Raw genomic sequence first — 24,225 nt, 5'->3', positions numbered from 1 at the left:
TTGTTGATAAACCTACTATATGCATGGCAGCCAAATGCTGTTAAATGTTACTACTTAGCGAGGACTGATCGGCCAGTCGCTCCTTTGCTGACAATATAAGAGGTAAATATGGAATTTAGGAAGTTCCTGGTCTGGTGAGACCTTTCAAAGTTCCCTTCACGCCTTTTGTAATAATAGAAGCAGCATTCTGGGATTGCATCCTCGAGGACCACTTGGGCAGAATTCAAAATTACTGACATTATTTTGAAAGTTATACCATCAGTCAAAGCAAAGCCAAAAAGACTTTGGGTTGATGCAAAATGCGCAATGTAACTGGTCTATACCTGAAGTTAGAAGTCACCAGCAGTTTGTCCTGCATTCAAACATTGAATGATGCCATGTGGGGTGGGCACATATCTTAGTCCGCCTTAGACTGAGTTCATAAGGCATTCTCACTGAACCATTCGTTACTGGATCTGATTGAAAGGTCAGCTTTTACCTACTGTGTACACTCCAGGCAGAGGAGCTGAAACTGATAGGACTAATGGGTACACAGCATTGGATCTGGTGGTATTACTGTGTATATGGGGCCAATACCATGCACCTGTGCAGTGATTGGAATGCATGGAATACGCTGATTAACAACCTCCAGATCTGAGAAGGGAGAAGGAGAGAGAAAAATAGAAAGACATTAAACTGAGGCCCTGTCTGCTCTCTCAGGTGGAAGGCAAAGATTCCGTGGCACTATTTCGAAGAAGAGCAGGGGAGTTCTCCCCGGTGTCCAAGCCAATATTTATCCCTCAATCAACATAACAAAAACAGATTATCTGGTCATTATCACATTGCTGTTTGTGGGATCTTGCTGTGTGCATATTAGCTGCTTCATTTCCTCATCATCATTGGCGATCCCTCGTAATGAGGATGACTTGTTTCCACACCAAGAAGGGATGAGTTCACAGGTGTTTCGTTGAAGGACCTGACATTTTAGGACCCGAACTACATGTTGAGGGGTGGAAGATGCCTGTGCGTGGATTTTTTTTAACGTATGGTGGCTGGTGTACCACCACACGGGCTTGACAGAGCTCGGTCTTGGTCCAGTGGCAAGGGTTAGCCAGGACGACTGGAGACCTGCTCTGCTGCACGGACCTAAGTGCGCACATATACCGCAGTGTGGGCTGGCTCCTGCTGTCCCTGAGCTGTCCAATTTAGTCCCACACCCCAGCTTTTTCCCCATAACGCTGTAAATGAATCCTCTTCAAGTACATGTCCAATGGCCTTTTAAAAGTTCCTGTGGAATCTGATTCCACCTTCAGGTAGCACGTTCCCTATCTTAACAGCCCTCTGTGTGAAGAAATTTCTCCTCATTTTCTCTCTAGATCTTTTGCCAATTATTCTATAACCTCTGGTTACCTACCCACTCGCCGGAGGAAGCAGCTTTTCCCAAACTTGCGCTACAAAAACTCTTAACCTTCTCTGCTCGAAAGAGAACAATCCCACCTTCTCCAGTCTCTTAACATAACTAAACGCCCTCATCCCTGGTATCATCCTGGTAAGCCTCTCCAGGGCCTTGACATTCTTCCTAAAGTGTTGCCCCAGCTGTGCCCAGCTAACTCAGCATGGACAAGGTCTCAATAGCGATGCCCCTACACACTGGACCAGCTTGGCAACACTCACGGTCTCGACTCACGCACGAAGATTGGTGAGTTTGTAGCTGTTCACCAGCAAGAGTCAATGGCCTGGAAATTCGATAAGGCCCAAAAATGGGCGGTGGCACCATGGGGCGAGATTTGCTCGCGTTCGTTTAAAGAGCGCAAGCAGCATGTTATTTTGATGCTGCCTGCTGATTTGTAAGATTTTAGCGCATGGCCCCGCGATGAACGCGCTGCTTCAGGCTGTGCGCTCAGCAGGAGGCCCAATGTCGCATCCCTGTAGCGTCGCGGGAGCGAGGCTGCATTCTCTTAAAGCAAGGCTGTCATTTTAGAAAGCAATCTTGAGCCCTTAAAGATGAACTGCCTTCTAAACAAAAATTAAAAATCATTCAAAAATAGCCAGGCTCTTGCCCTTAAAGCTCAAAAGCCTTCTGACAAAAACATTAAAAATCATTCCAAACTAGGCAGTCTTCAGCTCTTAAAGCTGAACTGCCTTCTGAACACAAGAAATGGTAAAAGTGCTTCAGCACTAATACAATGACTCAACAGGCCGGGGAAAGGGCACCCAGGGTGTCGCATGCAGCACTTGAGCTTTGTGCAGTGAGTCAACACTGCAAGAGAGGTCCTCTACCCACAGGGGGCCAGGAAGATGTGGGACCAGATTGCTGAGGCCGTCACTGCCAGCAGTGTCGCTTCCAGGACCTAGGTCCAAAGCCCAAAGAAGTTTCATGGACTCAGATGAGTGGCCAAGGTCAGTGAATGTATCTTCAAAAGTCGTCTCCTACCAACTGCACCACTAGCCTCACACACTGCTCAATGCACGACCCTCCGCCCCATCACTCACTTACCAACAATCTCTACCAAATGCGAGGCACAGCTCACATTCCTAGCTTCACCTCACCCCCTTGGAGGAGACAATGCTGGCTATTCTTGGCAGGGGCATGGCTGAGCCCTTGGCCAGCGATAGGGCTGAAAGAATACAAGCTGCCAGTATCCTCAAATTATCCTCCTTCTAACATCCCACTTCCCCCTCATTCCACAACATCTTCTGAGGTACAAAATGCACATGGTGTAAGCATGCATCTCTTGCTTTCCCCCTCCCCTCACGACAACCTACCCTTTCTCATTTCAGACACACAAGGAATGCAGCCTGCCCGGTCAGTGGTTGACCAAGCAGAGGGAGAGAAGAGTGAAGAAGAAGAAACACCATCACTCGATATCACACTCCCAGCCACCAGCTCCTTGAAGTCGTCCTGCAAGGCCATTTACACTGTCCCCCATTGAAAGTGAGTAGCCTTCCACCAGCCATGCTGCAGTCACTGGGGTAACACTGCATGACATTACTAGGACAGGCGAAAGCACAATCAAGACAGTCACTAAGGGAAGGCACAAGGATTAGTTGTTTTTTTAATGTAATGTTGGATGTTTATATGGATAAAGTTGGATGGGAAAGTTTGTGGTGGCCTCTATTTCAGCATTGTGGCCAAGAGAACAGTAAGGTGGTCAGTAACAAAGGGAAGGGAAGGTGTGGGACAAATGTTGAACGGGGAATTGAGGCTGTGGTCACTGGTACCACAGACGGATGATTCCATCCCAGATATCCCGGCCAGAAAGAGGCTGTCTTCAGCTTCTTCCTCTCTGCTTCCTCGTCTTCCCTCTGCGCGCAGCTTGTCCCCTTTGCTGCCTCTGCTCCACCTCCATGTGATGTTGCAGACCAAGGGAGACTGCAACTAGAGCCACTAGAACTGTGAGCAAGTGGACTTCAGAGACCTTCCTTTAACATCCAAAGTCTTGCAAGTGTCCCTGCACACTTCAACAACTTTTTAAATGTATTGCACCAAGCCACTACTCCAATAAAATATTAAAAAGACACTATAAAAACTGAAACTGAAACTTACCTGAAAGACATGTGTGTCCCTTTAAGAAGCGCTGATGGCATCTCTGTAAAACCACTGCACACACGTTCTTCCATGCGTGGATAAGCGAGGCCGTTATGGAGTGTGGCGACGCCCAAAATTGAAGTTGAGCGGCAATTCAGGCATTGCACGCCAATTGACGTCACGGTCTGCACAGTTACATTGGAAAGGCAGCGACAGCATTGCCGCTCTGTCCAAGAAAACTGGCCTTAACAGCTGGCGCTACAAGATCGAATTTCATGGCCAACATCGTCAGGAGAGTAGGCCAGGAAATTGGGGCAATAAGTCCTTGCCGTGCAATTTCTGTAGTCTGCGCTCTTTTATCTCATGTGACAAACAGCAGAAAAAAGCAGAATTGAACTGTTGCCAGCTAATCCACAAACTGTCACCTCTGTTTACGCCAGCGAAACACTCCACTGTGTCTCGAGAGCACCAGGTAGAAGCACTGATCACAGAATGATTACAAACTACAGGAAGATGGAGTGGCTCTTCAGCTGGTTACCGCTGGCAACGGGCCGAGTGGCAGGCCTTTGTGATTGGTTTGACATCAAGATATTTATTAGCCATGTGGTGGGAAGAAGTTCGGCTCTGTATGTCAGTGAGCATTAAATGTTGTCTAGGAATAGGACTGGCGACATACCGCTGGTTTTCAACGTGCTGGATAACCTTCCTTGAAACTTTTATGTGGGACAACATAAAAATTCCTTAAGGAATACATTTATTTTGCATCTTTTTGTGTCTTTCAAAATGTCTCAAAGCACTTGAAATGCAAAGACTTACAGGGGGAGACTTTCGGTTTGGGTGCCGAACAGGCATGATGTCAGCCCAATGCGCCCGTGACACCAGCCAAGGCGACAGTCGGGAAGTCTGAACCACTTTCAGGTTCGGGCCTCACTCACGTTTTAGGAATATAGGAACGGGAGGCAGTCATTCAGCCCCTTGTGCCTGTTCCGCCACCCAATTAGTTCATGGCAGATCTGCATCTTAACTCCATCAATCCGTCTTGGATATGTAACCCTTAATACCCTTGCCTAACACCACCACCTGCTGCCCTTGTCATTCCAGGTGGGGGAGGTTGCGAGTTTGGGAGGTGCTGCCGAAGCCTTGGCGAGTTGCTGCAGTGCATCCTGGAGATAGTGCACACTGCAGCCACGGTGCGCCAGTGATGGAGGGAGTGAATGTTTAAGGTGGTGGCTGAGGTGCTTTTTCCTGGATGGAGTCGAGCTTTTTGAGTGTTGTTGGAGCTGTACCCATCCAGGTTAGCGGAGAGTATTCCACCACACTCCTAACTTGTAGCTTGTCGATGGTGGAAAGGCTTTGGTGACTCATCTGCCGTAGAATACCCAGCCTCTAACCTGTTCTTGTAGCCACAGTATTTGTGTGGCTGGTCAAGTGACTTTCTCGTCAATTGTGACCCCCAGGATGTTGATGGTGGGGAGTTCGGTGATGGTAACGCCGTTAAATGTCAAGGGGCGGTGGCTAGACTCTCACTTGTTGGAGATAGTCATTGCCTGGCACTTGTGTGGCACGAAAATTACTTGCCATTTATCAGCCCAAGCCTGGATGTTGTTCAGGTCTTTCTGCTTTTTACTTTGAAAGGTTCAGTCAGGGCCCTACAACAGGCACAGGACCCCGATTTGCATATTTAAACAACCTCTTGTGAGTTTTGGGTGGGACTGTTAAGCGTCCATTTAAAGAGCTGTTGGAAAGTTGATTCAGGTGGGCCAATGGGCACACAATGTCCCCACCAGACATTCAACTGTCGATCACCCGTTTAATCAAGCAGGAAGCGGGTGGTTGGTCGTTGAAAGTCGCCACTGTTGTTATGTCAGCTGAGGCAAAACCGCAAATAATGAGTTGGACAGGGTATTGGCATCAAGGGCAAGTGCAGGAGGTGTAGCTGGGCAGAGTGGACATATCCCATGCCAAACAATATGGAGGTGAACTTGCCCTCCTCATAGTGGCCGAGTAAATGTGGCGGCCACGTTAGACACAATAGGAACTCACAAACAGCAAGAATGACTCATTGATCTATTTTCGGTGATGGTTGAGGAAGGAATGTTGGCCAGGACACCAGGAGAACTTCCTGCTGCTCATTGAATAGTGCCCTGGAACCCAGTATCCCACTGGTGTACGTCTCAGCTGTGGCTCAGTGGGTAGCACCCTTGCCTCTGAGTCAGAGGGTTGTGGGTTCAAGTCCCACTCCGGAGACTTGAGCGCAAAATTCTAGGCTGACGCTCCAGTGCAGTGCTGAGAGAGCGCGCGCACTGTCAGAGGTGCTGTCTTTCAGATGAGACGTTAAAGCAAGGCCCTGTCTGCTCTCTAAGGTTGATATAAAAGATCCCATGGCACTATTTCAAAGAAGAGCAGGGGAGTTATCCCCGGTGTCCTGGCCAATATTAATCCCTCAATAAATGTAACAAAAGCAGATTATCTGGTCATTATCACAGTGCTGTTTGTGGGAGCTTGTTGTGCACAAATTAGCTGCTGCATTTCCTACACTACAACAGTGACTACACTCCAAAAATACTTCATTGGCTGTGAAGCGCTTTGGAACAGCTGGTGGTCGTGAAAGGCGCTATATAAATGTAAGCCTTTCTTTTTTTTTTAAGTGGCACTCTGACAATACAGCACTCCCTCCATCCTCCCTATGAAAGTTTGCCAGGTCTGCTTTTAACTCCCATCCAGACTCCACTATTCCAACGCTCTCCTGGCCAATCTCCCACCTTTCATCCTCCGTAGATTTCAGCTCATCCAAAACTCTGCTGCCCGGACCCTAATTCACACCAAGTTCCATTCACTCCCCACCCCTGTGCTCGCTGACCTACATTAGCTCCCGGTCTAGCAACGCCTCGATTTTAAAATTCTCATCCTTGTGTTCAAATCCCTCCACTTCCTCCCCCCTCCCTATTTCTGTAACTTTCTCTAGCCCTACAACCCACCGAAATCTCTGCTTCTTCCACTTCTGGCGTCTTAAGCATCCCCCATTTTCTTTGCCCCACCATCGGTGGCCGTGCCTTCAAGCTGATGAGGCCCTAAGCTCTGGAACTCCCTCCCTAAACCAAAGTGCAACAGCGGGAACGATACCCAAAAAAAGGCACAGTGTCACAAAACAATCAGGCTGGAGTATGTGCTCAAGTTCTCTGGAGTGAGGGCTTGAACCCATGACCTTCTGACTGTGTGGCAAGAATGCCAACACTGAGCCACGGCTGACACCTTAAGAAATGTGATACTCTCCTAGAAACTTGGGCACATTGACCCTGCGATTACACAGTCTGGAAGTTTAGCATGATATGTGTTAACAGCTGAAGAAAAGTCAACCAAAAACAGCTGTCAAAGTAGTACCAGTGGCTATCAATCAATGCGAGTCGTGCCTCAGGTTTGTGACACTCCAGCTATTTCCATTTTGAAGTGAATTTGTACGGTATCTGCACAGCATTATTCTGGAGCGACTCTATCTCCACTTTCTTTCCATAACCGTGGAGATGCACCAGGTTTTCGTGCCAGGACCTCTCTCCCTCTTTGGGCATGCCCGAGACTCTGGATAATTGAGAGCCCAATCCCCGTCATTCTGTTGGTGATGCTAATACATAAGATCAGCCATGATCTTATTGAATGGCGGAGCAAGCTTGAGGACCTACTCCTGCTCCTATTTCTTATGTTCTTACACATAACAATAACAACAACAACTTGCATTGATACAGCGCCTTTAACATAGTAAAACGTCCCAAGGTGCTTCACAGGAGCAATTTGTCAAACAAAAATTGATACCAAGCCACATGAAGAGATATTAGGACAGGGGACCAAAGGCTTGGACGAACAGCTAGGTTTTAAGGAGCATCTTAAAGGAGAAGAGAGAGGTGAGGAGGCAGAAGAACTGCCTGTGCAGGTTAAGGGGAAGCTAGGTAAGTAAGTACATGAGGGAGAAAGGAATAGAAGGATATGCCAGTAGGATGAGACGAGGGGTGACCTAATAAAGGTCTTTCAGATTATCAAAAGGTTTGATAGCGTAGACGTAGAGAAGATGTTGCCACTGATGGAACTAGGGGCCATAAATATAAGATAGTTATGAATAAATCCAATAGGGAATTCAGGAGGAACCAGGAAAGTGGTTAAAATGTGGAACTCGCTACCACATGGAATGATTGAGGCAGATTGCATTGATGTATTTCAGGAGAAACTAGATGAACATATGAGGGAGAAAGGAATAGTAGGGATGGGATTGGATGATGAGGTGTGGGAGGAGGCTCGTGTGATGCATAAACACCAGCACGGACCAGTTGAGCCGAATGGCCTGTTTCTGTGAGATACAGTCTATAATGTATACAAGAACTCCACGAGGCTGAGTACTGTGAGCTAAACTTAGTGTGACCTTAGTCTTCTTTATTACAACTCCAGAGTGCCTAAACAACATGGCAGCCAACCTTTTATACTGGCCCTGCACGTGTGTGCAGGTGACCATTAGAACTCCAACAGTCACGCCCTCTGGTGGCAAGTATTACATAGTTGCATACATAACACATTCTATGTCATTCTATGAATTGGAGCAGAGGCCCCACACCAGCAGATGGAGAAACGGGATCAGGAGAGGAGAGAAAACCAGTTCAAAAATAAACTTGGTGATTTTTTTAAAAACACGTGTAGATATACAGCACAGAAATACTGACAACATTTTTTAAAGTGTCCCAAAGGGTCTCATTTGGACAGGGCAATCTGCCTGGGCTGGGTTTGTGCCCGGCATGAACCGGTCTCTGTGCTGTAAATTCTATGTAATTCTATGTAATTTACTGAGCACAAATGGGTTGCCATGTTTCCTACATTACAACAGTGACTACACGTCAAAACTACCTGATTGGCTGTAAGGCGCTTTGGGACATACTGAGAATGTATGGAAAGGTGCTATATAAATGCAAATTCTACCCTCAATCCAAATTCTATCCCTCAATCCAATCGACCTGCCTCCTCACTACATCTATCGATCCCTTCTTTCTATCGAAAGTTGCCTCTTGAATCCATTTCATCGGTCCGCTTCAATATCCTTCCCAGATAGCTTATTCCGCAAATGCATTATCCTTAAAAAAAAAGTTCCTCGACTCACTTTCTTACTCCTAATTTCCTGATGTTCAACTTGTGACCCTTGGGCTTTGAACCATTCATCACCATGAATGATTTCCACTTGTCAATCTTCATACAACGACTCTGTAAAATAGTTTTCCGATGTTGCAGAAACTACATTACATAGAATGTTCAGCACAGAAACAGGCTATTTGGCCCACTGGACCATGCTGGTGTTTATGTCACGCATGAACCAGCTCCCAGCCCATCTCACCCCATCAGCATATCCTTCCATTCCTTTCTCCCTCATGTACTTATCCAGCTTCCCCTTAAATCAATCCATGCTATTGGCCTCACCTATTCCATGTCATAACGAATTCGACATTCTCACCACTCTCCTGTTTCCTCCTGAATTTTCCATTGGATTGATTAGTAACTATCTTATATTTACGGATCCTAGTTTTGGTCTCCCTCACAAGTGGAAACATCTTCTCTACGCCCAGCATGTCAAACCCTTTGATAATCTTAAAGACCTCTATCAGCTCACCCCTCAGCCTTTTCTTTTCTAGAGAAAACACCTCCAGCCCGATCAGCCTCTCCTGATAGGTTAATACCAGAACTGAGAGGTTATACCTTCTAAATCACTTTTGTACTTTCTCCAGTGCCTCTATATCCTTTTTAGATTATGGAGACCAGAGCTGCACAAGGTTCTATAGAAGTTTAATATAACCTTTGTGTTTTTCAATTCTATTCCTCGAGAAATGAACCCTAGTGCTTTGGTTGCTTTTTTGGCCTTATTAACCTGCGTTGCTACTTTTAGTTATTTGTGTATTTGTACGCCCAGATACTTTGCAATGTTCTGAAAACAACCCTTTAAAATTCTAGTGCAAGAGAACACTGTCTGATTGATACTTTCTGCTCGCACACGATGTTGAAATCAAGGGGCCGAAATTGCAGAAGGCAATTCGACTAAGCTGAAAATATTCTGCTGGGTCACGCTGACACGTCGCAACCTCCCCCCTCCCCTTCACTTAAAGGGGAGGGACGCTGCGAGGCCTACGTTGAACCCACTGGGCCACGAGGGAGGGTTTCGGCCGGGCCAATGGCCCAGCACCCAACAGGGGTACCGGGCTGCCTATTGGCAGCCCAGCCAAACCAGCGGCCGCCATTGTCGGGCCTGACAATTGAAACTAAATGGCGGCCGTGGCGGTGCGCCCTCCCCTTTAAGGGGTCGGTGTGTCGGGCGGGGTGGATACACGGGGTGTGGCGGATACACGGGGCGGATACACGGGATGGATACACGGGACGCTGTGGATACACGGGGCGGACACACGGGACGCGGTGGATACACGGGGTGGATACACAGGACGCGGTGGATACACGGGGCGGATACACGGGATGGGGCGCGGCACGGCGGAAACGGGCTTTAAAGAATAGGGCAATTTCCCCCCCCCCCCGCCACCACCCAAAGACTCATTGCACCAGCTCGGAGTCTAAATCATTGTTTGTCAGGGACTTTAATCTGTAAAACTCCTTACCTTCCTCCGACAATCCAAAGGTTGCCATCTAACCACTATTTCCTGATTTACCTTGCCATACTCTCGAACCTTGCTGGTGCCCTGAACTAAATGCCTGAGCCCTTCACCCGGTTTTCTCAATTTAGGAGAAAAAACACGCAAATTTACAGCTTTTAAACAAATCACTAGCAATCCTCAGGATGAATACATATGCCAACTGAATATAAATTAGTCAATAAACTCAATTTAAACTTTGAACTTCCAACATGCCCAGGTGATGTGTTGAACAGACGCTGGCAATGCAAATAGAGAACCATCTAACCAAACAAGGGGTTAATCACATCGCCACAGTGTTCAACTGCCTCAAGAACAGGTGCCTTTCAAAGCTCAACAATATACCAGACAGTGATTGGAACTACTTACCGTCCAATGACAGCCAGTCGTGCTGGGATGTGGGAAGAGTTGGCAGGGCTCGGGCTTTGTACTCAAAGACGACAGAGTTAGAGATGATTTGACTGTTGAAGGCCACCTGCAGGGTCACAAGGCCAGTGTCATGGGCTGGATGGAAAGAGAAAGAAAAAGAGAGAGCGTTAGTTGCTGCAGTGTAATGTATTTGCTTCATGGATTTTTTGCTTTAAGAATTCATAGCAACACAATGGTATTAAGAACCAGTTGGTTTACTAACAAAGGTTTAACAATCACACTACACATTACCAGTTCATCCACTAGGCTCACAACTGCATACCTCATCGTGGATGACCTAGACCCAACTGACAGGGGTTTTATTTAGTCTTGTGAACATCACGTGACTGGCTAAGCCACTCACAATGCAACAGCTCTACAACTATTTTAAGTTAAAATATAAATCAAGTGCCCCCCTTAAAAGGGGCACTAGAACTGACAAATTAACAATTAAAATGTGGTTGCCGGGGTGATGATGCACTCCAGTCCCTCCGGCGCCCACCTCTCACAGAAAGCCACGAGAGTACCGGTGGACACCGCTTGCTCCATCTCCAGAGCCATCCTGGCGTGGCAACAGCTCTATAACTATTTTAGCTGTGATCAATTAATCAAGTGCCCCCTGATTAAAGGGGGGGGGACACCAAATATTTTCAAACAAGTGCCCCCTTTTTTTTTTAGGGCACTAAAAAAAACACAAATTATACAAGTGCCCCCTGACTAAAAGCAGGGGGGGAGGGGCACTAAAACCAGCAAATTAAACCATTTAACATTTAGCTTCAAATCAAATCAAGATTTGGTTGCCGGGGGTGATGATGCACTCCAGTCCCCTCCTGCGCCCACCTCTCGCGGAAGGCCGCGAGCGTACCGGTGGACACCACGTGCTCCATCCCCAGGGACACCCTGGCCCGGATGTAACCACGGAAGAGAGGCAGGCAGTCGGGCTGAACGACCCCCTCGACCGCCCGCTGCCTGGGCCGGTTGATGGCCTGCTTGGCCGTGTCCAGGTGCAGTCCTACGAGGAGGCCTTCCGACCTGCCCGCTCCCCTCCGCACAGGGTGCCCAAAGATCAGGAGTGTGGGACTGAAACAAACCTGTGAGCATGCTCACAAGTGCATACATTACTGGCGGTGCTGCCACTTCTGTTTTTCAAGTCTGCGGCCATTGCTCGCTAATTTAAAAAAAAGTCAAGGATTACAATTCCAACCAATCATCATCATAGGCAGTTCCTCGAAATCGAGGAAGACTTGCTTCCACTCAAAGTGTGTTCTCAGGTGACAATCCAATATGGGAATTACAGTCTCTGTCACAGGTGGGACAGACAGTGGTTGAAGGAAAGGGTGGGTGGGAAGACTGGTTTGCCGCACGTTCTTTCCGCTGCCTGCGCTTGATTTCTGCATGCTCTCGGCGAAGAGACTCAAGGTACTCAGCGCCCTCATGGATGCTCTTCCTCCACTTAGGGTGGCCTTGGGCCAGGGATTCCCAGGTGCGGGTGGGGATGTTGCACTTGATCAAGGAGGCTTTGAGGGTGTCCTTGAAACATTTCCTCTGCCCACCTCTGGGGCTCGCTTGCTGTGTAGGAGTTCCGAGTAGAGTACTTGCTTAGGAAGTCTCGTGTCGGGCATGCGGACGATGTGGCCCGCCCAACAACCTGCGAGGTTTCTTCAGTGCAGTCAAGTCCACCTATGGCCCAAGCACCCAAGGCCCCACCCCACAGCTGGCCAAGAATGGAGAGGCACTCATCAAGGACACCGAGGCAGTCGGGGCCTGCTGGAAGCAGCGCTTCAAAGATCTCCTTAGCCGAGATTCTGCCTTCGACGCGAGTGACCTCGACTCCATCCTGCAGCATGCTACCCACCACCATTTCAGCAAAGCCCTAGCCCTGCACGAGGCAGAAAAGGCCATCTGTCAGCTCAAGAACAACAAGACATCAGGAGCAGATGGAATTCCCGCCGAGGCACTAAAGTACGGCGGAGAAGCACTATTGGCACGAATGCATGACCTCATCTCTCTTCTGGAAAGAGGAGAGCATGCCAGGAGATCTCACCCACCAGTGCCAGGCACAAGTATGGCATGAACAGATCTCTGGCACCAGCCCACCTGGCTGGTGCCATTCATGGTGTGTGGTATTGGGGTGGGGAAAGGAAAGGATCTTGCAAAGAAAAGTACAAGGAATAAAAGGTTGTCTCTTACCTGGGCAATAACATCGGAGAACACCGGGCTGAATAAGAGATGCAGGCACTGAAATCTGGTCGAACAGGCAACTGTAATTATTGCTGGCTTCCTGCCATGGTCCCGTGATCAGCACCTTCACTCCTCCCTGTAACGGCACAACAGTGAGATCTCAGTGAGCTCTTACTGGGGAGTAGCTCAATGGACCCCAGCGGCCCACTGGTGCCTCACCTAATTCGTCATCGACAGCGGCCTATTCAACCACAGGGGCATCACGGCCAAGCTCAATTCCGATTGTGTGTGGAGTGTTGTATTTGTGTGACTGCAGTAAGACATGTTTTATAAAATTCGTTCACGGGATGTGGCTGTCATAAGAACATAAGAAATAGGAGCAGGAGTAGGCCATTTGGCCCCTCGAGCCTGTTCCTGTTCCAGTGCCTGGGTGCAGTGCATAGAAGAAAATCAGGCAGGTAGGATCGAACACCAATAATTTTTGTTCCACAAATTTTACTTTTTGTTTCCTTAAATACCCAAAAGTTGATTTCCCTTTCCAAAATCCAAATGCCCTGACCTTATAAAGGATCAGCCACACACACACGCATATGCACACGCATATTTACACGCACACATACATATATAAACACACACATGCACACACATGTATACACACACACAAACATTTATACATATACACACACACGCAGGCACACACATGCATACACATGTGCTTATACACGAATACACACACATAAACACAGGCACACACTTTCCCGCAGGAGGCACTGGGCTGTGATTAATCCGGTGCTTCCTCCTCCCCAGGTTGAGGAACACTGACACTGTTTACTGCAGCCCAATTGTTGCTCTAGCTGGAATCAGCCACTTCAGCACAGACCAGGGATCAAACCTGGGCCCTTCTAGGTCAGTAGGCTCCCACTGACCCTTGAAGAACCAATGGGAACATGAGGAAAAACCTTTTTACGCAGCGCGTGGTTAGGGTTGGAATGCACTGTCTGAAAGGGTGGTGGAGGCCTCAATCGTGGCCTGAAGGAAAATAAATTGCAGGGCTAAGGGGAAAAGGTGGGGGAGTGGGACTGGCTGAAGTGCTCTTGCAGAAAGCCGGCATGGGCTCGATGGGCCAAATGGCTGCCTTCATAGAATGCTGTAACCATTCTACGAAGGGTGCATTTAACTTTTTCACTGACAATAGAATAAAACATTAACTTCAGAACTAAAAACAGAAAATTCTAGAACCAAAAGCTAGAAGATAAATGAACTGCTGTTTTGCCAGAATTTTAAAATTTTATTTCAGCTCTCATGTATTTGCAGTTTTTATTTTCTTTCTCCAATTTCCCCCATTTTTTCACCCCTTATGGTTGTGTCGGAACCTCCTTCATTCTGTTAACTATTTGCATGTCCCTTTAATGTATTTCCATTCCCTCACTGATAATTGTGCAGCTTGTCAGTCAGTCATTCAGCTCATGAACTCTCTCGGATTGTCGCATCAGTTGTTTCACTCCCCTCTTTATTTCCCCCCGACCTTACCAGGAGGGCACAGTTATGGTGCTGGTCTAGGAGAGGTTGTAGGTAGAAACAAATGTGGTAATTTGTGGAATGGCACCAGAAAAATGCCCGTGAAAGTTACCGGATTGCCATTGGAACCCAACGGGTTCACTAATGTCCTTCAGGCGACAGAATCTGCTGCCTACACCCAGTCTGGCCCACACGTGACTCCAGTTCCACACTATGCGGTTGGCTTTCAACGCCCTCAGGGCCTCTAGGGATGGCCAGTAAATACTGTCTCACCAGTGTCACCCATATCCCAATAACAAATGTCTTTAATAAATTGGCAAAAAAACCGGGGGTGGATTTAAAAAAAAACGCAGCGGGTTGTTGTGATCTGGAATGCGCTGCCTGAAATGGTGGTGGACGCAGATTTTAAAAGGGAATTAGATAAATACTAGCAAAGGAAAAATTTGCAGGGCTATGGGGAAAGAGCAGGAGAGTGGGACTAACTGGATCACTCTTTCAAAGAGCCAGCACAGGTACGATGGGCTGAATGGCCTCCTTCTGTGCTTTATGATTCTATGATTAGTAGCTCTGATCCGCATAGCCCAGGACAGTCCCAGTCTTTACTGAGTTAGTTGATCTGAGCCAGATCCAGATGTGAGCACTACAATGGTCTCCTGCATCCCTGCGAGGGGGTTGGATCAGGCCCAGCTGCGATTCCCCCAGAGCTGAATAGCCTGCCGCCGTTCACTGTCCAGGCTCACACATGAGCAACAGGCAGCTAAACTAGAAAGCTTTCATTTATTAGTTACAAAAAATATTGGAGATGGGATCAGAAAAGTCTGGTAAACTGACAGCCAAGCAGCATCTAATCGGTTAATGAAGAGCCTGTTTGCTTTCTGATTGGCTGTGGGAAGGCGGGGCACCCCAAGGATGGACGTGTTGGGCAAGCAATGGCGGGAGCCTGGGGGCGGGGCGGTTATCGTGGTGTGAGGAAACCTCCAGGAACAAGACAACCAGCGTTGGCAATCCGACTATCGAGGAGGATGGAAAAGGCAGCAAGTATGTACTCCCAGATGCCTGACCTCACACAATCCCTTGCACATGGGCGAACAGCACCATCAGTAGGTGTGAGCAGGCTCCTGATCTGTCCCAGAGTGAAGTGTGAAACGAGAGAGAAATGAAGTTTAAAAAAAACTTTAGCTCCCTCTAGTGGCGTAGAGAACAAAAGCAAGGAAGTTACACCAAACCGCTGTTGAAACATCTGTGAACTCATCCCTTTTGGTGTGGAAGCAAGTCATCCTCGTTCGAGGGACCACCTATGATGATTGTGTTCAAGTCTGGGAACCACACTTTAGGAAGGATGTAGAAGAGATTTACCAGAATGGTACCAGGGATGAGGGACTTCAGTTATGTAGAGAGACTGGAGAAGCTGGGATTGTTCTCCTTCGAGCTCGCTGGAGTTTAGAAGAATGAGAGGTGATCTCATTGAAACATACAAGGTGCTGAAGGGGATTGACAGGGTAGATACTGAGAGGTTGTTTCTCCTGGTTGGACTGTCTAGACGAGGAGGCACAGTCTCAAGATAAGGAGTAGGCCATTTAAGACAGAGATGAGGAAGAATTTCTTCTCTCAAAGGTTTGTGAATCTCTGGAATTCTCTGCCCCCGAGGGCTGTGGATGTTGAGTCTGAATAAAGTCAAGGCTGAGATAGATAGATTTTTTGAGTCGAGGGGAATCAAGGGATATGGGGATCGGGCGGGAAAGTAGAGTTGAGGTCGATGATCAGCCGTTATCTTATTGAATGGCAGAGTAGGCTCAAGGGGCCGTAGGGCCTGGTCCTGCTCCTATTTCTTATGCTCTTATGAAGAAAGTTAACAGGAGATTTGATAGAGATATTCAAAATCACAAACAGTTTTGATATAGTAAATACGGAGAAACTGTTTTCAATGCCAGAAGAGTCGGAAACCAGAGGATAAAAATTTAAGGTAATTGGTAAAAGAACTAGAGGAGAATTGTTTTTACGCAGCGAGTTGTTATAATCTGGAATGCACGGCCTGAAAGGGTGGTGGAAGCAGATTCAATAATAACTTTCAAAAGGGAATTGGATAAATACTTGAAGGGGAAAAATTTGCAGGGCTATGGGGAAAGGGCGGGGGAGTGGGACTGATTGGATCGCTCTTTCAAAGAGTCGATACAGGCACGATGAGCGGAATGACCTCTTTCTATGCTGTAAGATTCTATGATTAGTGGCTCTGATCCATACAAACCTTCCCAGGGTTCCTCACCCAGTCTTTACTGAGTTAGTTGATCTGAGCCAGATCCAGATGTGAGCACTACAATGGTCACCTGCATCCCTGACCTTGGAGATGGGCCAAGGTTCCTGACCACTGATTGCTGACCCCAGCTAGAAAGTGTGTGTGTGACTGCCGGGCTTGTGGGGGAGGGGAGGCGGGATCAGGCCTGGCTGTGATTCCCCAGAGCTGAATATCCTGCCACCGTTCACTATCCAGGCTCATACATGAGCAACATGCAGTTGAACTAAATAGAGGAGTCTGGCCGGAGCCCTTGGCAATGCAACCAGCGAGAGTCAGAGACTTGTGGACAGAAGGCAGAAGTCTGGTTTGTGGTGGTTCACAAACAGCACGGAATCAGAGAAAGCATCGGAACAAGAGGAGGCCATTCAACCCTCCGAGCCTGTTCCGCCATTCAATGAGATCATGGGGAGATCAATGAGGTTGGGGCTAGAGAGGGGGAGGAACTTATCACAATCACAATCACTAAGGAGGTAGTACTCAGTAAGATAATGGGACTAAGGGGCGGATAAATCCCCTGGACCTGATGCTAGCAGCAGGGATATTGGATGCATTGGTGGTAATTTACCAAAATTCCTTGGATTCTGGGGAGGTCCCAGGAGATTGGAAAACTGCAACTGTAATGCCCTTATTTAAAAAAGGAGGCAGACAAAAAGCAGGAAACTATAGACCAGTTAGCCTAACATCTGTGGTTGGGAAAATGTTGGAGTCCATTCCGAAAGAAGCAGTAGCAGGACATTTGGAAAAGCATAATTCGTCAAGCAGAGTCAGCATGGATTTATGAAGAGGAAGTCATGTTTGACAAATTTGCTGGAATTCTTTGAGGATGTAACCAACAGGGTGGATAAAGGGGAACCAGTGGATGTGGTGTATTTGGACTTCCAGAAGGCATTTGACAATGTGCCACATAAAAGGTTACTGCACAAGATAAAAGTTCACGGAGTTGGGGGTAATAAATTAGCATGAATAGAGGATTGGCTAACTAACAGAAAACAGAGAGTCGGGATAAATGGTTCATTCTCGGGTTGGCAATCAGTAACTCGTGGGGTGCCGCAGGGATCAGTGCTGGGACCCCAACTATTTACAAACTATATTAACGACTTGGAAGAAAGGACCGAGTGTAATGTCACCAAGTTTGCTGACGATACAAAGATGGGAGGAAAAGCAATGTGTGAGGAGGACATAAAAAATCTACAAAAGGACATAGACAGGCTAAGTGAGTGGGCAAAAATTTGGCAGATGGAGTATAATGTTGAAAAGTGTGAGGTCATGCACTTTGGCAGAAAAAATCAAAGAGCAAGTTATTAGTTAAATGGAGAAAAATTGCAAATTACTGCAGTACAGCGGGACCTGGGGATACTTGTGCATGAAACACAAAAGTTTAGTTTGCAGGTACAGCAAGTGATCAGGACGGTCAATGGAATCTTGGCCTTTATTGCAAAGGGGATGGAATATAAAAACAGGGAAGTCTTGCTACAGTTATACAGGGTACTGGTGAGGCCACACCTGGAATACTGCGGGCAGTTTTGGTTTCTATATTTATGAAATATATACTTGCTTTGGAGGCAGTTCAGGGAAGGTTCACTGGGTTGATTCAGGAGATGAGGGGGTTGACTTATGAGGAAAGATTGAATAGGTTGGGGCTCTACTCATTGGAATTCAGAAGAGTGAGAGGTGATCTTATTGAAACGAGTAAGATTATGTCAAGGTGGATGCAGAGAGGATGTTTCCACTGATGGGAGAGACTAGAACTAGGGGGCATAATCTTAGAATAAGGGGCCGCCCATTTAAAACTGAGATGAGGAGGAATTTCTTCTCTCAGAGGGTTGTAAATCTGTGGAGTTTGCTGCGTCAGAGAGCTGTGGAAGCTGGGTCATTGAATAAATTTAAGACAGAGATATACAGTTTCTTAACCGATAAGGGAATAAGGTTATGAGGAGCGGGCAGGGAAATGGACCTGAGTCCATGATTGGATCAGCCATGATCATATTGAATGGTGGAGCAGGCTCGAGGGGCCATTTGGCCTGCTCCTGCTCCTATTTCTTATGTTCTTATTATTATGTCTAATCTGTACACTCCATCCACTCACCTTTGTTCCATATCCCTAAATACCCTTGTCCAACAAAACTCGATCGATGTCAGATTTAAAATGATGAATTGAGCAGGTTTAGGAAGGATGTGAAGGCTTTGGAACGGGTAGAATGGTTCCAGGAATGAGGGATTACAGTTACGTGGATAAACTGGGAGAAGCTGGAGTTGTTCTCCTTGGAGCAGAGAAGGCCAGAAGGAGATTTGATAGAGGTGTTCAAAATCACGAAGGGTTTAGATAGAGTAAATAGAGAAACTGTTTCCAATAGCTGCAGGGTCGATAACCAGAGGGCACAGATTTAAGGTGATTGGCAAAATTGCTCTCTGAAAGAGCTGGCGCAGACCTGATGGGCCGAATGGCCTCCTTCTGTGAGGTACTATGTTATGATTCTAGGTTAGTGAGAATGGGATTAACACCCCCCCCCCCCCGCCGCCTCCGTGCCCCCTCCTTACCTCGGGGTAAGACCACTCCGGGGAATAGTCGGTCACCATGAACAGGCGTCCGCTCTGCTGCAGCGAGCCCAGTCCGCCCTGGGCCGAGACCACCTCAGACACGTGCATGTAGGCCATGGAGCTGGTCCCACTCTCCCCGCCGCCCAGCTGCAGGCCTGGCTGCTGCTGTTGCTGCTGCTGCTGGGGGCTGCAGCAAGGGATACAGATCTCGGCCTGGCTGAAGGTGGCCACCCGGGCTCTCTCGTCCTCCGACTGCTGCAGTCCGGCCCCTGCCGCCTCGCTGGCCACCAGCTGGTGCCCGTACAGTGTGCTGGCGCCGCCCTCCACCGAGATGAAGTCGTTGATCAGGTCGGAGAACTGGTTGCTGAAGGAGATGTCGAAGTGGTCCAGGTTGAGCTCCATGTTGGCCGCGGGCCCCAGGCTGTGCTGGGCCACCGGGTACAGACCCGACACCATGTTGCCTTGCAGGATGGGCAGCCCGTTGCCCCCAGCCTCTGCCTGGATGTAGTGCTCGGTGCTGCAGGCCGGCAGCTCGGCTGACTTCAGGAAGCCCTCACCCCCCTCCGACTGGGCCGCCGTTTCCATGGGGACCTCGGCCTCGGCGGCGATGGGCTGGAAGTTGGCCTGGAACTGCAGCAGCTGCAGGGAGGGGGTGGCCTCCATGCGGCCCTGCTGCACGGGGCCGTTGCAGCTGGAGGCGGCCTGGGTGGGCGACTCGGTCTTGACGTTGGCCAGGCCCAGGGCGCTGGCGAACTGGCCTCCCCCATCGCCCAGGCCGTTGCTGTGTGTGCCGGGCTCCAGGTGATGGGCTTTGTTTGCCTCCTGCAGGAAGAAGCTGGGCGAGGGGTTCTGGTGGACATGGGGGCTCTGGACATTCTGGGCGTACCCTGAGGCGAAGTCCTTGCTGGAGTCGATGGCGCTGAAGTCCATTTGCTCCAGGGTGGTGCTGGGGCTGAGGCCCCCGGAGGACAGCAGGGCCGAGCCTGGGGTCAAGGAGATGGAAGCCGGGGCGGAACTGCTCTGGAAGCCTTCCTTGGACATCTGCTGCTCAAAGGAGTTGTCCTCGGTCTTGATCTCCTTCACCAGGGGCCCGCTGAAGCAGTAGCCGCCCTCATTGCCTGGCGACTGGCGCGGGTTGCCGTTGCCGCCATCGTTCTTCATGGCCCCGCCACCGTAGGTCTGGCCCTGCTTGGGATTGTTGAGGAAGCAGTCGGGGTCGAAGTTCATGCTGGCCTCTGGGATCTTCTCGCCGCTCTCCAGGGTGGAGGAGAGCACCAGGTCCTCGGCCACACCGGCCGACATCATGGACATGCCGTCGGGGTTGCCGGCGGCCGAGGAGGCGAAGGCAAACTTGTGGCCATCCGAGTTGACGGCCAGGACCAGCCCCTGGGCCCCGGTGTCCGAGGCAATGAGGTGTGGGCCGGGCCCTGCGCTGGGAGACATGGTGTACACCGCCTCGTTGGTAACTTCTGACATGAAGACGGTGGCATTCTGGGATAGGCTGCACATGACGGAGGCCACGGCCATGCTGGAGACGCCGGAGATGGCTGGGCTGTCCGCCATGTCTGTCTCGCTGTTCAGGCCGCTGCTGATGGAGACCGGCGAGTTCTGGGTGGTGTCGGGCACCTCCACCTGGTTGGTGGAAGAGACCTCGGTGCTGTTCTGGTGCAGTAGCACGGGTTTGGCCAGCTTGCCGTTCCGCTTCTCGCGGCTCGAGGCCTTGCCGTGCCCGTGGTCATTCTTGCCCTCGGAGACGTCGTTGTTCTGGACCTCTGGGTGGCTGCTGTAGGCGCCGGTTCGCGGCTCAACCTTTGGTGATATGATACGGTGTTTGGCACTGTTGCACTTGTGGTGGACGCTGCTCCCAGCACCTAGAGAGGGGTGGGAGGGGGAGCAGGAACAGGGAAAACCAGTCAACAGGCAGCTCAAAGTATTTACTCTACCCCCTAGCCATCCCATGCATCCCAGACCCAGCGCCAATGAGGTAGGCAATCCGCCACACTTGGAGATGCACGAGAGCACGAGGTGCCAACCGTGACTCAGTGGGTCGCTCCCTCGCCTCAGAGTCAGAAGGTTGCGTGCTCAAGTCCCACTCCACTTACTTCAGCATGTAATCTATGCTGCCTCACCCTGAGCAGTATAGAGGGAGTGCTGCACTGTCGGAGGTGCCGTCTTTTGATGCGGCATTAAACCGAGGCCCTGTCTGCCCTCTCAGGTGGGCGTAAAAGATCTCACCACCACTATTTCGAAGACGAGCACGGGGAGTTCTCCCCGGTGACCTGGGTCAATATTTACCCCTCAACCAATGCCACTAAAACATGCATTTTATCTGGTCGTTATTACTGCTGTTTGTGGGAGCTTGTTGTGTGCAAATTGGCTGCAGCATTTCCAACTGTGGCTACACTTCAAAAGTACTTCAATGGCTGTAATGCACATTGGGATGCCCTGAGGTTCTATAAATGCACGTTCTGCCTTTCTTTAACTCTCCCTCCCCGAGGGGTGCCTGCTCTCCCCTGCCTGACAGCACGATTGGGACACGGAATCGGAGTCATTTCTCCAACGCGCACTCGGAGGAACCGGAACGTTGGTTGAGGCTGTGGGCCGAGCTGGAGGGAGTGGGAGGCCCACAGTCACATCACTGCTCACACCACGGCTGAACGAGTCTAGGTGGTACCGTGCCCACAACCAGCTCGCAAACCATTGGCATTGTGTCCCCTGCGCTCCCCCCACCGACTCCCGAGTGCTACCAGGGACCGCCCCGGCGGGACTCTGGCCCCAGATTCTCTGGCTGTGCGGAAAGGGTCTGTCTCCAATTGCATCTCTTTTCATGTATTTGCCTGTTGGGTCTGAGCTGCTTCACCAGGCAGCAGCGGCTGGTAATCCGCTTGAAATCGGCCCCCAAAACATGAAACGAATTCATTTTAACCCTTCAAAGATTAAAGCAAGTTTTTAGCAACAGGAAAAAGCCATCCGACTAACCTGTCCTCTTTTCAGATATCAGGTCTGTTTGCCAACTCACCGAAGCCCTCATCTCTTCTATACTCTGCTCAATGCCCTTTCTCAGGTAATTGATTCCCACAGCCCCGCTTACCCCTCTGCTGCTGGCCCGACCCAACTCATTAGAGAGCGGGGTTCAAACTTGGACCTTACCGAGTCTGTACAGCTGGACTGTCATAACTCGGAGCGCCCTCGGGGAAGGTTGAACAGGACCGAGAGCCCTGAGCTCTGGAATTCCCTCCCGCCTCTCTTTCCTCTTTTAAGAGTCTCCTCTTTGACCAAGCTCCTGGTCACTCCTAATATCCTCTTATGTGGCTCAATGTCACATTTTGCCTGATTACGCTCCTGCGAAGTATCTTAGGACGTTTTACTACATTAAAGAGGCTATATAAATGCAAATACAAAAACAAAGTACTGCGGATGCTGGAGTCTGAAATAAATACAGAAAATGCTGGAAATCTCAGCAGGTCAGGCAGCATCTGTGGAGAAAGAAACAGAGTTAACGTTTCAGGTCTATGACCCTTCGTCAGACCCGAAACGTTAACTCTCTTTCTCTCCACAGATGCTGCCTGACCTGCTGAGATATACTATATAAATGCAAGTTGTTTTTGTAACACGTTTGACTCCCCAACCAATCACCATCAGGTCTGGTTGTAACTAGGACATTTTAAGTGTATAATTAATGTACTATTACGTGTACTGTGTGCTTAATAAATCTTTGACACCTGACATTCAATGTTTAAGAACCCTATTGATTTGAGGAGTAAATGATATATTAGATCCCCCATTCACTGTTGGTCAATGTCTAAGGGATTTTTGTTTAAAGACTGACTATCGATGAGACTGTCAGTAGCTGTTAGTTTAAAAGGTTTTTTTAAAAAACTCGTTCCTGGGATGTGGCCATCGCTGGCAAGGCTAAGAATTTATTGCCCATCCCTAATTGCCCTCGAGAAGTGAGCCGCCTTCTTGAACCGCTGCAGTCCGTGTGGTGAAGATTCTCCCACAGTGCTGTTAGGGAGGGAGTTCCAGGATTTTGACCCAGCGATATATTTCCAAGTCAGTATGATGTGTAACTTAGAGGGGAACTTGGTGTTCCCATGCACCTGCTGTTCTTGTCCTTCAAGATGGTAGAAGTCGTGGGTTTGGGAGGTGCTACCAAAGAAGCCTTGGCGAGTTGCTGCTTTGCATCTTATAGATGGTACACACTGCAGCCACTGTGCGCCGGTGGTGGAGGGAGTGAATGTTTAAGGTGGTAGATGAGGTGCCAATCAAGTGGGCTGCTTTGTCCTGCACGGTGTTGAGCGTCTTCAGTGTTATTGGAGCTGCACTCATCCAGGCAAGTGGAGAGTATTCCATCACACTCCTGACTTGTGTCTTCTAGATGGTGGAAAGGCTTTGGGGAGTCAGGAGGGGAGTCAGGAGGTGAGTCACTCACTGCAGAATACCCAGCCTCTGACCTGCTCTTGTAGCCACATTATTTATGTTGTTAAGTTTCTGGTCAATGGTGACCCCAGGATGTTGATGTTGGGGGATTTGGCGATGGTAATGCCATTAAATGTCATGGGATGGTGATTAGATGCTCTCTTGTTAGAGATAGTTATTGCCTGGCACTTGTGTGGTGCAAATTTTACTTGCCACTTATCAGCCCAAGTCTGAATGTCGTCCAGGTCTTGCTGCATGTGGGCCTGGACTGCTCCGTTATTTGAGGAGTTGCGAATGGCACTGAACACTGCAGTCATCAGCGAACATCCCCACTTCTGACCTTATGATGGAGGGAAGGTCATTGATGAAGCAGCTGAAGATGGTTGGGCCGAGGACACTGCCCTGAGGAACTCCTGCAGCGATGTCCTGAGACTGAGATGATTGGCCTCCAACAACCACAACCATCTTCCTTTGTGCTAGGTATGACTCCAAACAGTGGAGAATTCCACCCCCCGCCCCCCAATTCCCATTGACTTCAGTTTTACTGGGGCTCCATGATGCCACACTCTGTAAAATGCTGCCTTGGTGTCAAGGGCAGTCACTCTCACCTCATCTCTGGAATTCAGCTCTTTTGTCCAAGTTTGGACCAAGGCTATAATGAGGTCTGCAGCCGAGTGGTCCTGGTGGAACCCAAACTG

At 49.1% G+C, this 24,225-nt stretch overlaps 1 protein-coding gene across 1 annotated transcript in view; it reads right to left on the bottom strand.

Annotated features, from left to right (window-relative positions):
* Positions 1–24,225, bottom strand: part of camta1a (calmodulin binding transcription activator 1a) — a 1,521,665-nt gene that overhangs the window by 74,068 nt on the left and 1,423,372 nt on the right. Inside the window, exons 8-10 of the mRNA XM_070860435.1 lie at positions 19,109–20,979; positions 12,769–12,895; positions 10,540–10,674 (exon numbers count right to left, since the gene is read on the bottom strand). Coding sequence (XP_070716536.1) covers positions 10,540–10,674; positions 12,769–12,895; positions 19,109–20,979 — 2,133 coding nt within the window. The remainder of the gene's footprint in view (positions 1–10,539; positions 10,675–12,768; positions 12,896–19,108; positions 20,980–24,225) is intronic.

The sequence above is a fragment of the Pristiophorus japonicus genome, chromosome 18, assembly GCF_044704955.1.
Source record: "Pristiophorus japonicus isolate sPriJap1 chromosome 18, sPriJap1.hap1, whole genome shotgun sequence".
In the NCBI taxonomy this organism is placed as follows: domain Eukaryota; kingdom Metazoa; phylum Chordata; class Chondrichthyes; family Pristiophoridae; genus Pristiophorus; species Pristiophorus japonicus.
This window is presented reverse-complemented; position numbering and strand designations above follow the sequence as displayed.